This window comes from Anolis sagrei, chromosome 1 (assembly GCF_037176765.1).
Source record: "Anolis sagrei isolate rAnoSag1 chromosome 1, rAnoSag1.mat, whole genome shotgun sequence".
Taxonomy (NCBI): domain Eukaryota; kingdom Metazoa; phylum Chordata; class Lepidosauria; order Squamata; family Dactyloidae; genus Anolis; species Anolis sagrei.
The window spans coordinates 46,313,912-46,332,519 of NC_090021.1; the positions used below are offsets into that span (position 1 = coordinate 46,313,912).

An 18,608-nucleotide genomic window follows, 5' to 3' on the forward strand; every position below is an offset into this window, starting at 1 on the left:
TAAGCAAGACTCTACTGTACTTCACAAGTGCTACTAATTCTGACTATGGAATAACAGCATGTTGATTAAATGTACCTGTCTATCTGGCACCATCATTGCAACAGTTCGAAACTGAATCTTTAGGTTTTCTGGCAATTCTTGGCGTCCAGCATACCCAGGATTCTAGAAAAAAACATAATTTATTACAGTGTCAGTCAGAGTATTTGGAACAGAATCATAGAGTTAGAAGAGACTCTAAGGACCCTGCAGCCCAACCCCTGCTATGCAGGAAAAAACAGTCAAAGCATTCCCAACACATAGCCATCCCGCCTCCCGTTAAAAACTTCCAGAGGAGATTGAGCTTCATTTAGTTTATTTGTGCCAAAAAACCTCAAACAGAATTAGGAAGAGTTTTTTACAGTACAACTCCAAAAATCCCCTAGCCAGCACTACTCACCAAAGGCTGGCAAGAGGATTCTGAGTATGAATAGTGATATCTTCATATCTGTGTAATGTTTCCAAATATATTGTTAAACAAAGTAATCAAGCATCCATGTCATTTATTTTCAAGTGCACTATATAAATAAAAATTAAATCAATTAAAATTTAAAACTATAAACTTTATCTTAAGAAATGTACCATTGTCAGAAAAATTCCAAACTCTGGGCTTAAATCTACAGTATCTCCATCAGAAAAAATGAATTGTTTTTTCCTTTCTTTTCTTGCTGTCAAAATGATATAAATTTGTTGAGCTGCTACAGACAACACTGGTAATTCAATTCGGTTGAATTCATCAAAACATCCCCAAGAGCCAGACTGCGCAAGACCTAAAAAAGAAATGGATTGTTCTTCATTATATCCTTTTACATCTCAGCACCATATTCCCCCAGAACTACAGCCACAGAACAAACATTTTAGCCTGTTTCTGGTTATTGTGCTGATGGTATTAAAAGTAATCTGGCCGTGTCATCCACTGTGGGATAATCATTTATTAACAGATAGAAATGGGTCAATCTATTAATCCTGTTTCATCAGATTTCTCATTTCTCTAGCTGCAAAACTGTTTTGCCTGTGTTAGGGAAATTTATGCCAAAAATGTTTGAAGAAGTTCAGCATGAAAATGTAAATATTTTATGTGCTTTCTCTAGTTTGCATATTTATTGTGCACACACATAAATACATGCACACACAAAATACATTTTAAGTTTGGATGCATTGTTGAGTTGGAAGCCACATTTCTTTTGTAGGGGAACAGGTTAGTACAAAAACTACTATATTTTGTGTTAAATGTATGTTTGTGGTGCAATAAAGAGTTTGCTCAGTGTTTCTCATATATAAAACAATGGACCCAAAACAGCACTGATTTGTCATTTGCAGTTAATGAGGGATAATTTATTCAGTGGGCTGCCTCAACATGTAGAGATTTACTCTCTTATCCAAGATGAGAAAAGTGATGCACATAAAGAAGTGATGGAAAAGTGATGCACATAAAGAAGATAAACATTTTATTTACATGCAAAGAACAATTTTTTACAAGGTCCATAGGCAAGTGTACCATTTATTTGAAAGCCTTTGAAAATAAATTAGGCTTTCTGAATTGTGCGTGTAGATCTGTCAGGTGAATGTAATAAGAAATCTGAGTCTATGTGAAACAATCTATATATATATATATGTAGTTGTGTGATCGATTTTAAAAAGTTTCAAAAGTCATTACAAAATTAGGGGGCATTGACATTTTATTACTAAAGTGTTTCTAAAGTACCATTAGTAAAAAAATGTATTACTATTATGACAGTAACGAAATTTCGCTACTATTTTGTAAAAGTAATTGTGCTAGTGAGGGGACTTTCTGGGGCTCCTTTTCCCCTCATTTTTGGAGCTATTAGGGTGCAACTTGATACAACGGTAAAACGCTTTTAACACTGTTAGCCTCCCCCCCACAAACAAATGTTTCAGAACATTTCACTCATCAATTGTTTTTTGAGGAATTATGTTGGTTTTTACAAAAAAAAAACTTTAAAGAAGCAAATTACAAGACCTATGTCCTGGAATTTCTCTACAATGACACAACATAACCAGGGCATCATTCTCTACAAGTTTTAGAAAGAATAGCACATATCCTGATTCTTGGGATTTTTTTAAAAAAATTGTCAAGAAAGAATCTTTCTTGGTGGGGTGGGGTTGTGGACACACTTGGAGGACAGGACACATTTACCACTGCAAGCAAGCCCATCAAGTATCAGAATGTTTGTCAAACTAAATTAGGCTTTGGACAGGACCTGGCTCCTGTCCTTGCCCCCTCCTCTGGTGGAGCGTGCTTCAGTCTGTTCTGAGGCCAGGAGCAGGAAAAGCAAGAGGGCAGGCAGCCACAATTCCAAATCTTACAGTATGATGTGTTACTACCACCCTACCCAAACTTTGTCAGTGCCAGGGAAAATGTTACTTTTTTTAACTGATGGAGTTTTCCATTTCTGAACTGCAAGAGTAGTTTTCTCAGCTCAAACAAAAACCCTTGTTTGGTAATAAAAAAAAAGTGTGTGTGTGGGGGGGGGGGGGGGAAGCCAGGACACTTTGTGTGCCTGGCCTGTCTGGAGAAAGAAGAAGCCTGCCAACCAACAGGGCCCAAAGGGAAACAACCAAGCCAGGCCACTTTCTTTGTGAATGTGTGCTGTGCCTGGTCTGGCATGAGGGTGGGGTGAGGGCGGAGGGCAGAGGGATGGTGGTGCAGTCTCCTATGCAGGTCCCTCATTCTGCTCACTGCCAGCTGGAGACTCAGACAGGAAAACAAGTTCTATTAATTCCCACCTTCAGATTCCAAAGTATTATCCTCCTGTGTTAACTCTATAGGCAAATCTATCCCTGCCTCCACCAAAGAAATGGGAACTGGCAGCTGGGACTGAAAGGGTTCCAGTACTACTGGTACTGGCATCACCACCCAAAGTTGTACACTGATGTTTGTGGGGTGCTCCTCTCTCTTTCTCCCTCCTCAGAAACCACGAGCAGAACTAGAAGATGTATGACCCAACTCACTGCCATCAGAACACTTCATGTTGATTGACTCAGACTACGTACAGAAATCATATTTTTTAAGCAAGAACAAAGTTTCCCAAGACCCAGGTAATATTTATAGTTTGTTCTCTCCCGCCAAAGGATTTTGGGTCAATGCTTTGACTTGTGGCCAAGATAAACAAGTGGTTGTGTGCTTTTTTTCTGGGTTATGCACACAGAGATTGCACGAGAAATAGAAAATGTGGCTAAGGCAACTTGTGCCAGAGGTAGACAACAGGTTGTGTCTTTTTTCTGGATTATGCTCACAGACATCACACTAGTGCTAGAAAGGCAAGCTGTGGCTGGGTGACAAAAATGGTTGTGTGCTTTTTCGCTCTATGCACACACAGCACACTCAGAGCAATGTAGCCAAGGCAGTAATCCTCAAAGATTCCCTAATATGCAGCAAAAAATAGAATAGGACTAGGATCCAGCTAGGTTTTACAAAAAAGCAGCCTAAGACCCAGAGCCATGGCAGTTCGTTCTTTAATTAGTAAGCTTTCACTGTTAAATAAGTGCAAAATGCTGCGCTCTCCTTCTTTTCAGCTACAGCTTTCTTTTTGTTATTTCCATGGCACTGTAATATTCTCTTTCTTATCTATTAAGCACAAACACCAAGGATATGACCATTTCAAAATGAACTTTCCCTTAGTCATGATGTGATATTACATTTCCAATTATGAGAAAAGCTCACTTCTTATAAGCATTTGGTGAAGCATAGCATCATATACTTCAAATACGCGTACAATCTCATGTGGCATTTGGCGATTTCTTATATAATGTTATAAACTGATTAGATTTTTCATCTTAGTCTTCCATAAAGAAGTATTATTTTAGTTTCCTTCCTTGACACTGGCAATCTAATCCAATATGCATATTTACTCAAAAGCAAATTCCTTTGTGTCCAACTGGTTATGCTCACACATGTGTAAAACACTGCTTCTTTATAGCCCTTTGAATAGCCCCTCCATTTTTTTCAAAATTTTGTAACCTCAAGGTTGGACTTCTGCAATGTGAGTTACATTGCTCAATATTATAACCACAAGGTTGGACTTCTGCAATGTGGTTTACATTGGGTTACATTTGGACCAAGTCTGGAAATACAGCAGCCAGACTAGGTACAGACACATCTGGAAGTAATATGGTTTGGGTTCATGTTACCTACAAGCTCACCTTCTCCCATACAATCTATCCCAAACACTGACAGGTCTACCTAATCAATTTTAACTATGGATTTTAATATCAAATTCTATGTTTATTGTGTTTCAACTTTTGTTCCACATATTTTAATATGTATATATTTTAATAGATACTTTTATGGTTGTATTCTAACTATGTTTTAAGAAGTATCCATGTTGTGTCCCACCTTGAGCTGAAAGGGGATTTGGGTAACAAACAAGAATTTATGACTATGATTATGGTAATGATTATTATATTAAGTGCTGTTGGTTTAGTTATCCATTTTCACTATGTCAAGTCTTACCTTTAAAAATTCGGCCTAATCCTCTGAAATCCATTTGATCTGAGCAGTTAAATACTACTACATATTTTCCCAGGGCTTTCCCCATGTCTTTTGTGGTTTCTGTTTTACCAGTACCAGCAGGTCCGGCTGGAGCTCCTCCCATGTTCATTCCCAAAGCTTGCGCTAAAGTAATATAACATCTGTGAATGCAAATTGAAATAGTTTCAATACAAAATACGTACACATTTTGGAGATTGTAAATGCAAAATACTTTTGTGGAGTCCCTGGTGGCGCAGTGGGTTGAACCAAAACTTGTTGACCGAAAAGTTGCAGGTTCGAATCTGGGGAGTGGCACGAGCTTCAGCTGTCAGCCCCAGCTTCTGTCAATCTAGCAGTTCGAAAACATGCAAATGTGAGTAGATCGATAGGTACCGCTCCGGCAGGAAGGTAACAGTGCTCCATGCAGTCATGCCGGTCACACGACCTTGGAGGTGTCTACAGACAACGCTGGCTCTTTGGCTTAGAAATGGAGATGAGCGCCAACCTCCAGAGTCAGACACAACTGGACTTAATGTCAGGGAAAAACCTTTACCTTTACTAATTTTTTAAATTTAAATTTTACACAAGTTTCTCATCAAACCTAGCAAGCAATGCGGAACATTAAAGCATTCAGAAGCAGGGTTAAGCACAGAGCTAGCCCAGTAATTCAGAGTACTACACTTCTTGAAGGCAGGTATATTATTTAATAAATCCACTCTTCTCACCTGTCAGTCAAAGGTGTTATGACCAGACGATCTGTGCATCCCAGAAATTCATTTTGATAAACAAAGTCAACATCAGTAATAGATACCAGTGTCTGATCAGTATCTTCCTTAAAATAAAATCTGCTCTGCTTTAACCACTCAAAATCAGTGACTGTTCTGATATGCATTTTAACCTATAAAAAAGACACATGTATGATATAATCAAAACTGCTCAGAATTATCATTCACGTTGTGATGAATGTGACGTTTTGCTCCACATATTACTATATTCCATCCCACCTGCTAAGTCCTACTAACAGCAAGCACTGTAGACTTTCTTAATCTGTATCAATTAATATTGTTTCTTTGATTACTGAGGTAATATTTGATACCTATAATAATAATATCTTAATCCATTTTATTTATTTAGTTAATAATTAATGAGCAAAATTTTGCTGCTTTTGACTTTGTGTTCCTACATACACTCTCTGGCACTTCACAGATGAAAACAAAAAACATGGCTGAGCAATATCAGAGCATGGTCAAAATGTCAAAAGTTATTAATGAGGGAGGAAAAAATAAACTAGGAGAGGTTGAAGCTGTTTGCTTTTGGATGAGGCTACTTTGGGAAAAACAACATTCTCTCCGCTTCCTTTCCTTTCCCTGCACTACTGAGTTAATTGAGTGGATACTGCTTTTCTGTTTTGAACTCTATTTGAAAAGAATGAAATCAACTGAGGACAAAGGTGGGACCTGGGAGGAGGGAAGCAAAACTGGGGTATTTTAAAAACAATTAGAAAATTGGAACAACAGAGGATTAATTGAGGGCTGCCCATGACTTTAAAGACTTTTTGATTAATTGAGGACTGTTTATGACTTTAAGGACTTTTTGAGGTTGTACAAAATATAACCTTTAAGCATAGTTAGGATGATATAGTGATTGACTTAGCTGAAACCCTAAGTGAAAGTTTCCATTCTCCTTGTGGGTTGTTTGTGTAACGCTAAAATACAGTCCACACTGTGACTGCCTATCTGTTTTGCCTGTCATTAGGGATGGCCTGAAGATCTACCAACTAGGAGTCCCCAACACTCATAAGTTTTCAGTCCACATATAAGAGCTATTAACGTCCTTGTAATCACTTAATACTCAGAGTGCTAAATAAGCCTCCCACTTCTTGTCTGGTACATTAGTGATACTTCTTGACTACCTCAATAGATTTAAAAACCTTCATGTTATTTGCTAATGTGCAGTTACACATCTTATCTAGTTCTGACCTGATTATTGGTCAGAAACATTTATCTTTCTGGTTACTAAGAAATACTAAATGAAAATAAAATAAATATTGTTAAAATATTGTGGTTCTTTCAGTTTTGCTTTGGTTTTATTCAAGAGCGAGTCCTTCTATACAGGCCCATAGCCAGGATTTCATTTCGGGGGGGGGGGGGGGGGGGCTGAATTTTTTTCAGGGGGTTTTTTGGGGGGGCTGAGTTTCAGGGGGGGGGGCTGAGTCTGAGTGAAAGAGGGTCTAGCCTAGCAAACCTTTTGTATCGTTATCCCAATACCCCCATGCATATGGGATATATTGAGTATGGTGATCAGATCATGATATGAATAAACATAACAGTTTAAATAATGCACCAGTAAGGCCTTTTTGCGAACCACCATGAGAATTTCGAGGGGGGGGGCTGAAGCCCCTCAAGCCCCCCCCCCCCCCCCGGCCCGGCTACATGCCTGCTTCTATATATTCTCACACTCTGTCTTATTATTTTTTCCACTTGTCCTAAAATGTTATTGCACCAGCCCTTGAACATATTGTACCACTGAAACCTGAAACTATATCAAATGTGATCCCAGTCATTGTGAAAAGGACTCTCTACCAGTATTTACAGATGAGGGTTTATCTAAAAGTGTTTATGAGGGTAGCAAAACAATAAATGTACCCCTGATTTAAAAGTAGTTTTGGACTCCATAAAGAGAAACGCTACGATATCTGAGCTTTCAGATAATTGACTAAGAAAGGAGTATTCCATCACCTTTGAAAGTCAATGTTGAAAGCTGTTGTGATTCTTGCTGACAAGCCTGATCAAACCAAATGCAGTACTAAATAGCTTATCTTGAACACTTGGATATGAATTACAGAAACATAAGTTTATGCTTTACCAGGTCATCAAAGATATCCCGCTGATGCACATGAATGGTAATGAGAGTTTCAAACTTTACTCTGTCAAACTTGGAAAGATCGTGAGTTGTTTGGCCAATAAGGGTATTTAGAATATCCAGAAATTTCTGATTGGTTATTGACATTATTTTCCTATCATCTTTTGCATTTGTTAATGCTTCTTCTGAATCATGCGTCCACAGCATTTGAATTCCCAGCAGGCCGACCTATAAATTTAACACATAATAAATGCATATGAACATTTATAGTGCATTTCAATTAACAACAAATAGCCCTAGAGCTCATAATTTAAAACCATAATTTAGAATGATTAACTGAAGTGATTAGCAAAAGAGGTTTTGCCATGGATTTTTCTTCATATACAGTGAGCAAATCATGGGATTTTAAGGACACTATAAAAGTGTCCTTAAGACCATCATATTAAAATATATTCAAGACAGATCATTAGCGAACTTGTATTTTTTACTATATTGTCAAAGGACAGAAATATTTTATAGTATTTTCCCACCTCAGTGGAAAGCATTCAGGGCTGCTGCTCACTATATCTCGTATGACACAAAGAAATAAAAGAATGATACAAAAGTATTTCAAAAAGCATTGGTATGGAAAAACACTTAACTTTTTGGCATACTTGTTAAAGCATTACCAAAAGTCTGTCAAACTCCAACTAATCAAATTCCCCTCCCTCTGCTGTATTGAAAATGGACTCTGTCCTTTCAAATAGATGGATGTCTTGGTAATGTGATCATGGATGTTCCTGCAAGGTAGCAGGACCACTAAATGGCAAGTAGTGCAGGTTTCACAGCACCTAATAGCTCCCCTGTTTGCTAGAAGATAATGGTGTAGGGCAGAATTTTGAATTAGAATTTGAATTGAGTTAGAATTTTGAATTAAACTGATGAGATACAGGTTCAATTCCTTGGTTAGCCATGAAAGTTACAGCTTGACCATGGCCAGTCACTAAAATGGAAGAGGAAAATAAACGTGTAATGACTCTGAGTGAAATGGAATAGATAATAAACTATATGTAAAGAAACATCATCATGTGTCTGAAAAAGGTGCTACTGATTTTAAAAAGTTCACACCACATATAGTTGCTAAGTACTTCCTTTCTTGTTCTTCCTAAATGGGGACGTTGAAGCTCTTTACATGTTGAGATTCCTCTTCCATAAGCCCTTGCCCCGTAAGCCATTGATGAGCACTAATGGGAACTGGAGAAGTCACAAATTCTCAATTCCTCCATTAAGGAAACCTCTTAGCATCACATTCTAATGTATATCTCAATGGCTGACTTCTCACCTGTGCTGGGAAATGATAGAGGAAATTCAGTAGCTGGTAACCTGGGTCACTAATCTGATAAAATGCTGCTTGAATTACACGGTGTAATGATGACTGTTGCATTTTCAATAGATCCATCAGCCAGAGCTCTACAGGTCCTTTTGCATTCACTGGCGTGTCCAACTGAAAAAAAGAGATTATATTAAAGTAGAATTTTTTTAAGCCAGTCACATTTACCCAAGAATAGAGAAAATCTTAATAGTTACTTCTACATCAGTTGCATCTCTGTTCAGGTAAGAAGGCAAGTAAACTAAACTGGAAGTCTGAGGTTTCCCCTGTAGCAAGTATGTCAGAAACTAGAAGCAATTACCTATCTAGTAGCCAATGTATGTGGTGTAGTACAAAGCTTCTTAGACTGTAGGTCACAACCCCAAATGTGGTTCCATTAGCTCAATAAGTTTGGGGTCATGAAATATTTGGCAATGGTAAAGGATCTCTGAATGCCACCTAACTGCTCTTTTAGATAATTACATGAACCTGTCAGCAGCAACATGCAGCAAATACTGATTTTTGGTGATAGCTTTTTTTCAGTTTCAAAAATATCTCCCTTCAAATTTTGATGATAAAAAACTAAGTTGTGTTCATGAACCATACTCAATTGAAACTGGAAAAAAAATCAATAATCTGCCATTAAAAGTTCAAATAAAATTTGCCTGAAACCTCTGCAGGAAGGGAAGGGTTAATACTACTTATTGGGGTTTTTGTTGGGCGGGGGAGGAGGAAAGGATATGAATAGTGTGCTGAGAGGCGAATGATAGCCATGATTAAATATTTGAAAGGATGTCACATTGAAAATGGAACAGAATTGTTTTGTGCTACTCTAGAGACTAGAACATGGAGTAATGGATTCAAACTGCAGGAAAAGAAATTCCACCTCAACATTAGGAGAATTTCTTGATAACAAGAGCTGTTTGACAGTGCTTCCTTGGTGTCTGGTGGAGTCTTCTCCTTTGGAAGGTTTTAAGCAGAGACTGGAATGTCATGTGTTGAAAATGTTTTAACTGGGTGTTTAACTGGGCTTAACTGCATAGCAGGGGTTTGGTCTCAATTGTGATCTATTTCATCTCTGTGATTCTAAGACCCCTTCTTCACTGCCATATAAAATCCAGATTTTCTGCATTGAACTGGATTATATGTCAGTATAAAGCAGATAATATAGAACATCTGCTTTGATAAACTGGTTTATATGGCAGTGTAGAAGGAGCCTAACATTGTATGATTCTTTGAAACTGTGATGGAAACAAGATGGAGGTGGGTATGGGTCCATTTCAGGCACATGGCCCACTCTTCACCCTGGGACACCCAAACCCTTCATTGTCATTCTGCCACTTGAGGCTGCAAACCAAGCATGCCAGTATGGCATGAAAAATGTTGAATATTCTGAATAACGTGCAGTATAAAATAAAAGATTTAAGTAATTATTTAGTCAAACTAAACAAGTACACCCATCTTATTAGTATGCAAATAGAAGCTCTAGGTGCTCTTACTGCCTACTACAGGGAAAACCAGCTGATTTCTAATCCATCTAAAACACAGACATGTGCTTTTCATCTTAAGAACAGACAAGCATTCTGAGCTCTGAGGATCACCTGGGAAGGAATCTCACTGGAGCATTGCACCACACCCAAATACCTGGGAGTTACCCTGGACTGTGCTCTAACCTACAAGAAGCACTGCCTGAATATCAAGCAAAAAGTGGGCACTAGAAACAATATCATACGAAAGCTGACTGGCACAACCTGGGAATCACAACCAGATACAGTGAAGACATCTGCCCTTGCACTTTGCTACTCTGCTGCTGAGTATGCATGCCCAGTGTGGAACACATCTCACCACACTAAAACAGTGAATGTGGCTTTTAATGAGACATGCCGCATTATCATGGGGTGTCTGTGCCCTACACCACTGGAGAAATTACACTGTTTAGCCGGTATTGCACCACCTGACATCCGCTGGTGAGTAGCAACCTATAGTGAAAGGACCAAGGCAGTGACATCTCCGGCCCACCCCCTGTTTGGGTACCAGCCAGCTTGCCAACAACTTAAATCAAGAAATAGTTTTCTACAATCTACAGAGACACTAGCTAGAACACCTTAGCAAGCGAGAATCCAAAAGTGGCAGGCTCAAACCCAGAACCACAATCAATGGCTGATACCAAATGAGGGATTCCCTCCTGGGCACACAGAAAACTGGGTGATTTGGAAGGTGCTGAACAGACTGTGCTCTGTTCAGATGCAGAGCCAACCTTAAGAAATGGCATTACAAAGTGGAATCCACGACATGCGAGTGCAGAGAAGAGCAAACCACAGACCACCTACTACAATGCAACCTGAGCCCTGCCACATCCACAATGGAGGACCTTCTTGCAGCAACACCAGAGGCACTTCAAGTGGCCAGATGCTGGTCAAAGGACATTTAATAGAATACCAAATCTGCAAACTTTGTGTTTTGTTTGTTTGTTTGTTTTTAATGCAATACAACTGTTTTGGTTCGCTCCTGACATGATAAATAAAATAGTATGCAAATTGATTTTCATCTCTTACAAATTGTAAAATTATACGTATACCAAAGAATTATTTCAAAATCAATTTCTTTATGGTTTATTATCAGTAAACAATTGACATGTATACCTCTTTTGTATACCTATATACCTGGGGTCGTATAAACATTTCTCAAGCAGAAAAAGTTTAAGAAGCCCTTCTCTAACCTAATAACCAAAACTCAAGAAATTTGGTGGAATGAGAAAAGTGAACTGGGATTGCACCTTTTACTAAGATCCTATTTTCTGCATATCCTGTTTATGGTTATAGTTATTGAGTTCCACGTCTTCCACTGTGATAAACTGTTCTCATTGTCTAAGAAGCTCTCAAAAAGGTGAGTGGAATATGAGAGATACATTAGCTTGTTCCAGTGAAGGCAGAGATGTTTACAACAGTCATCATGAATGAACTAGGCTGGCTTATACTTGGGAACTGTTTTTTTTTTTTTCTAATTTGTATAGATGAAAGGCTTGGAAAAATTGTGACTCCTTTGGCAGGGGCTGCAACATGTTTTTGAGCTCTCTATCATATTCATGTGAGTAATAAATGGTTTGCTTCTTGACCTTTCAGATCACCCAGTGAATATTCAACAAGAACAAGCTCAGAACAAAGGAAAAATCAGCTGAAAAGTAAACATACAATAAAGGAGCATGGCACTTCACCACCACTCCATGCGATAAGGTACTTGAAAAAACAAACGGAGCAACAAAATAGCCAAATAACTAAAATTTTGAAAAGAAGAGCATAGGAATTGTTAAAATGCAGTGAAGGAAATAAGGGACAGGGAATTGTCTCCAAAATCCAGGAAAAGGTTCTGGTTCATATGAGGTCTGCCTTATATGAAGACAAGATGAAGAACATATTTCATCTTGAAGGCTCCCTTCTCAAGAGCCTAGGCAGGAACCTATGATACATTCCATTTTCAATCCATATTTTTTCATCTACAATCATTAAAAACACAGTATCACCCACAATAATGTTATTCACCATTTCAATAAAATGATCAGAGCTATTGCTGGCAGGTCTAGATAAGACATGTTTTGTAACTTTTGGGCTTAGATTAAAAAGATACTGTACTTAAAGAATATTCATTTTACATCATTCTGAGAATTTTGTTGAAAAGGAAAAAAACAAAAAAACTTTTTAATGTATCCAAATTTCTACAGACTGATTTGAACATCCATTATTCAACAATATTAGATTATAGAATTTTAGCTATTACAGGAATCTTTTCTCCTTCTCGGGATATAACTGCCATTATTCGATCATAGTCCTTTGGATGAAATTCTACTTCATTTATATTGTCCGATAAACCAGGCAAATGAGGCTGAAAAAGAAATAAAGGCAAAAAAATATCATTATCATTGTCCTCACACCATTTTCACAATGTAGTTGAACTTTTTAAGAAAGAGCTCTATCCCTATGAATGAGAATTGCCAGTCTGAAAGATTATTTGTGTGTATAATAATAATAATAATAATAATTATTATTATTATTATTTATATGCAAATGCCATTTGCATTTTCTATCATAGTGAAAATAATAAATACAAATTATATTGCAATCATAGTTTTTTTTATGTCAGAAGTGACTTGAGAAACTGCAAGTAGCTTCTGTTATGAGAGAATTGGCTGTCTACAAGGACGTTGTCCAGGGGACTCCCAGATGATTACCATCCTGTGGGAGGCTTCTCTCATGTCCCCGCATGAGAAGCTAGAGCTCGACAGACAGGAGCTTACTCCGCTCCCCGGATTTGATCCGCCAACCTGTAGGTTGACCAGTCCGGCCAGCACAAGGGTTTAACTCATTGCAGCACCGGGGTTACCATACTATTCAGTATTCAATGTGCAGGCTTTCCTGGAAACCCTTCTCCTTGGACTTATTTCCCAAGATCTGCTTTAACACTTTCAAAAAGTCTAAAGCAGTAGATTAATCCAAAGCATGTCTACTCGGATATGAAATGTTGCTCATTATTGGGTGAATATAGGAATCTAAATCATTCTGGTGGCATTTAAGAGAGCAATTCTAAGTTGTGTGAGAGGCAAAAAGCCTCCCATAGGTTCTACTAGCCCTGCAAGCCTTCTTATTTCAAATTCTCACATATACCACCTCCACATTGGGATAGAGGAGTGTCCTGATCCTGATCCTAAGGCCTTACGGGGGAACAGAGGGAGTTTGACACTTAGGCTGAAAGTTCTTTTTGCTTTGTCTTTGGAATAACCAACTTCAGAGACTTCACTCACTGGAAAAAAAAATCTAAAAAATTAAAATGTGATTATTTTTAATACTTTGAAAAGGAAACCACTGCATTATAGCCTTTAAAAATATGATGGCATTGATTTAGGATTGCTAACAGAATGACACAAAATATGAAAAATTCTGTCAAAAATCTTTGAATAAACCATTTAAAAGTATTGTCGAAGTGATCACTGGGTTGTTGTGAGTTTTTCGGGCTGTATGGCCATGTTCCAGCATTTAAAAGTGTCTTTAAAATAACTGCAAAATAGTACTCATTACATCCGTAACATGATATCAAGTTCTCATTGCAAGTAACTATGTTATTTGTAATTTGTTCCTTCCAAGCTGTGGCAATCCCATAAAGTCAAGCATTAAATCCCAGTGAATCCAAAGAAATAAATGTACATGGGGCTGCAGCATACACATAAAATTTTTCTCAGATTTCGCTCTCAGGGTTCATTCCCATTCTAAATATAGAACAAGTATCTCAAAAACCTGAGTACATTACAAAACAATTCTCAATTTGAAAAAAAAAAGATTTTGGAGTCTTTGGTAGATGGGGGGCTCCATTCCTATGTAGTATACATTATTTTGCAGGACTATTCAGAAATGCAACAAAATTTGGGAAAGTGGAAGACAAAATTCTAAATATCTATAAAAATGTTACATGTTTCTATTTTTACTTATTTAAGAATTATTTTTAATTTACTAGAAACTGTTCTTCTAAGTGCGTAAAAAGTGTCATTTGGAAAATACCTGAATAGTATGTGAATCACTAGCTTGTCCAAGTATTTCCAGAAGAGCAGGGTCAGAAATGAAAAAGAATCTAGGAAACAGCAATCTTTTCTTTTCCAAATACCTGGGTGAGATTTAATGAAAAAATTACTTTAAATATACAGAAATGTGTATTTTGTCAAATGGAAGCTGAAGGCCTGTGTATACTTACATGGGAGTTTTAGTTAAAGATACAAAGCAGCTTTGTACAATTAATAACGCTCTGCAAGATTTAGAGGTTGCTATTCTGGGCTTCTGGTGTAAACAGAAGTAGGAATATCAGCCTACAAAATCTTACAGTGTGTTAGGCTATAAAATCTTGCTACAGTACAAACTTATGCATGGACTTTCAGAAAAGTGAGTGCTGGATTGCAATGTTAGCCTTTTAAACCCTGGTCAGATTCTTGTCTATACCTGTTCTCTTCAGAAACACTCTTTACAGATACTTCGGACATTATCACACAATAATGTAAAAATGGGTCTGGCATTGCAAACATGTTTCAGGTTTCTGCGATAGCTTATCGTACCAATCGTACCAATCGTATGATAGTCATAGAATAATAGAGTTTGAAGAGACCTCATGGGCCATCTAGTCCAACCCCCTGCCATGTAGAAAAAGCACAATCAAAGAGAGTGTTCTTGGTCTCACTAGGACCACTGCAAGACACATGTAACAGTTATCCAACTAGCTGGTTTTTCCTTTAAGGTTTCAGGTTTTCGCCTACATCTCATATACATAATGAGGAATTGTACTAAACATGGAGCTTCATTCTGGGATTACAGGAGGAGCAATTCACTAAAATTGGGTTATTACCACCACCCTCCCCTCCCAAACCCAATTGTAGTGGATTGCTCCTCCTGGCCACCCAAAGAATCCATATTCTCCCACATTGATCCCCTCAAGTTTCCAACTAGATGCTGCAACAGCATTGCGGTAACAGCTCTAGCTCTTCATGAATCACCATTTGAAAAAGTGTGACTCAAAATAGATCTAGTTGTAGGAAAGAATCAAAGGCAGTAGGAAGACCTCCCACTCTGCTTATGCAACTTCCAAAATGCTTTAGTTATCCTTCCTCCAATGTTGGCATACAGAAGTAGTAATAGATAAGTGAGACTGAGTTATTGTTTTCCACTTGTTGTATGAAAAGCATGATAAAAGGTTGCAATTCACTGTTAAGTAACCTTGTATCTCAGCCTGCATTATATTGGATTTCATTTCTGACAGATGTATAAGCAAAAGATAGACAAAGTATATGTCAAAAAGATATAACTATCTATTGCTTGTATGTCTGTCACAAATGAAATCCGATACAATATAAGATTCCATCTATCTCTTTACCTCTCTCTCTCTCATATACATAAACATGTAATAATAATACTACACTTTATATTCCGCTTTATCACACTCGAGGGACTCAGAGTGAACTACAGTACACATATAGGCAAACATTCAATACCTTTTACACAGTGAACCCAGCAACATACAATACATAGACAAAAATGAAGTCCTTCCCCTTTTTGCATCTCCAGTGTCTGGAGGTGATGCTCACCTCTGACCATAGGGAGGTGATATTGTTCCATTTTCCATGCCAAGGAGCCTGTTGTCCATAGACATTTCCAATCAGTTGCCAGTATGTCTGCATGGGGCACCCTTTTACCTTCCTGCCGAGGCGGTACCTATTGATCTACTCGCATTACATGCTTTCAAATATGTCTCAGCTAGAATCTCAGCTCCTATGTGATTTAGGTTTAGGCTGTAGGAACCCTAAACTTTTAAATCCAATAAGCTTGTTCTAATGTCTATGTATACTTATTGTGACTAAAATTTCAAATGTAGGAAAAATGCAAACCACAGCTGTATGGATGTCTAGATTTATGGGAAAGATCTACTACTATTGGACATATATCTTTTCTTTTTTTCCTCCTCTTCAAATGCCATCCATACTTTAAACAGTAACTTAGCCTTGGCAGTTCCCTGCCTGAAGATAATTAATTATAAAAAAATATGCAAGATTTCTCTTTATAAAGTCTAATATAGTAATATTTCCTTCTCTGAAATGAATTTTACTGCTATTTGGAATATTTTAAAATGCTTAAAGAAGAAAACCAAGTTTACATAAGCAGACCTGAATCTCCAAAGAGTTACTCCTAAAAACGCAACATCACTAAAATTTAAGCAGTTACTTTTAAAAAATAAAATATTACTTTAGTCTCATGAAAATGCATTTAAAAAAATAAAGTATGTAAATTTCATACCCTGTAAGAGACTTCTGGCACACTTCCAACTGCTCATGTAAATGTGGTAACAGTTGTCCCATGGTCTCATCTCCAACACAGCAGTTAACCACATTAGGATTCTCATGAGCTCGCTGCATTATTTTTATCCAGGACTTGTCAATGTTTTGAAAACGTTTTGCTTCCTAAACAGAATAATTATAAAAGGCATGTGAATGAGGATTGCAAGCCATTCTAAAAGCCAAACTGCTGGTCTGTTTGATTGTAAGATTTGCATTTACCAAACTGTGCAATTATATACTTACCTGGGGTAATTGCTTGGCAATATCCCCACCGACAAAAACAGCTTCAAGGTACACCCATAGATTTTGCACTATCAACCATTCTTCAATTATGTCACTGGAAGTACTGAGTTTATATACCCAGCTCTGAATTTCTTTTTTAAATGGTGCATTGTATCTTTGAAAATAAGGATGCAACAAATAAAATGGTTACATGCGTGGGTTACATTTTTCACATTACTTGCTAAAATATTTATCTCTATACTTCAAATAAAATCTTGAGCTCCTTTGAATGCATCTAATATATTTTACATATGTGTATATTTAGGATGGAGAAGAGGTGACATGGTAGCCGCCAGGTTTAAATACTTGAAAAAATATCATTTTGAAGATGGCGGAAGCTTGTTTTCTGCAGCTCCAGAGATTAGGATAGTGCAATGGATTCAAAGCACAGGAAAAGATATTACACCTGGAAATTAGTATGATCTTCCTGACAGTAAGAACTGTTTATTAGATGTTTGCTTTATATTGTATTGTGTGTGGTTGTTTTTATATTGCTTGAAATTGTTTTTTATTAATTTTGATGTGTTGTATTTTAACTATATTGAACTCATGTTTGTCCCCATGTAAGCTGCCCTGAGTTCCTTCGGGGAGATGGAGGTGGGGTGCAAAAATAAAGCTATTATTATTATTATTATTATTATTATTATTATTATTGTCAGTCAGGTTTGCTACCTTACAAAGTAGTGGAGTCTCCTCTTCTTTGGGAATGGTTTATCAGGAGTGCTTTGATTGTGTATTCATGAATGGCAGGGGATTAGATTTTATGGCCCTAGGGATCTCTTCCAACTCTATTATTCTATGATCAATATCTATCTAATATGTATCTAACAAAATAGCTTGTTTCATGCTAACATTCCTGTCAATGTAAACTAACCATAGCCATAAAAATCAAGAGGGACTGGAGGATCCCTGCACGGAAAGGAAGAGAGAAAGATGTGTACATTCTCCCAATTCTCTCATCATCTAGGACCCTCAGTAAAGAAAATTATTTAAAAAGTCATTAAACTCTATTCAAATGTTTACCTGTTACTCAATAAAGAACCCAGGATCATTAAGCTGTCCTCCATCAGTGTAATAATTTCAGCAGATTCATTCCCCTTGAGAAGTAGCTCTCCTCTTCCCTTGAATGCTGAAAAACTCAAGACCTGATTCGCCCAGCTTTCAACTACTTGAGCCAGTTTAGCTTCAATGTCCTTCTCTTTAATAGCAGATATACATATATCCTACAAAGAAAAAAGTAGCCTTAAAATGTTAAAAATATTAAACTGATCCTTTCAAAAATGTCCTTCTTTGATGAGGATGCATTCACATATCCTACACAAGTGCACACAAGTAGTGGGAACTGAATGAGAGATTGATCTCTATCATGACTTCTAGAATGTCTGGTGAAGCAATCTGTAATGAGTAGGTTATTTTCTCATACCAGTTGATCGAGGCAAACATTCCAGCTTTTAAAGCCATGTGTTCCATTTATTTCTTTTTCTTACTCGATATGCCCCAGAAAGCTAATAACAGTATAATCTATAATTAAGACAGAAAAACTAATGATACAAAGCTAGATAAAAATCAAGGAATACTATAAACCATGTTTTTAAAATCACCAGTGAAACCACCATGAATCTTAGAAACAGAATAAAGTACTGAGAAAAAACATGTCAGATCAGCTCTATAGGCAAAAGGTTTGCTTAAACAAAATATGTCTTGCATGCCTGTGGAAGTCAATCAAC

The 18,608-nt window shown here is 37.3% G+C and overlaps 1 protein-coding gene across 1 annotated transcript in view; it reads right to left on the reverse strand.

Annotated features, from left to right (window-relative positions):
• DNAH8 (dynein axonemal heavy chain 8) overlaps positions 1–18,608 on the reverse strand; it is a 158,103-nt gene that overhangs the window by 85,403 nt on the left and 54,092 nt on the right. Inside the window, exons 32-42 of the mRNA XM_060777916.2 lie at positions 17,905–18,104; positions 16,843–16,996; positions 16,559–16,722; positions 14,285–14,387; positions 12,513–12,617; positions 8,712–8,873; positions 7,394–7,618; positions 5,254–5,426; positions 4,511–4,689; positions 619–806; positions 76–162 (exon numbers count right to left, since the gene is read on the reverse strand). Coding sequence (XP_060633899.2) covers positions 76–162; positions 619–806; positions 4,511–4,689; positions 5,254–5,426; positions 7,394–7,618; positions 8,712–8,873; positions 12,513–12,617; positions 14,285–14,387; positions 16,559–16,722; positions 16,843–16,996; positions 17,905–18,104 — 1,740 coding nt within the window. The remainder of the gene's footprint in view (positions 1–75; positions 163–618; positions 807–4,510; positions 4,690–5,253; positions 5,427–7,393; positions 7,619–8,711; positions 8,874–12,512; positions 12,618–14,284; positions 14,388–16,558; positions 16,723–16,842; positions 16,997–17,904; positions 18,105–18,608) is intronic.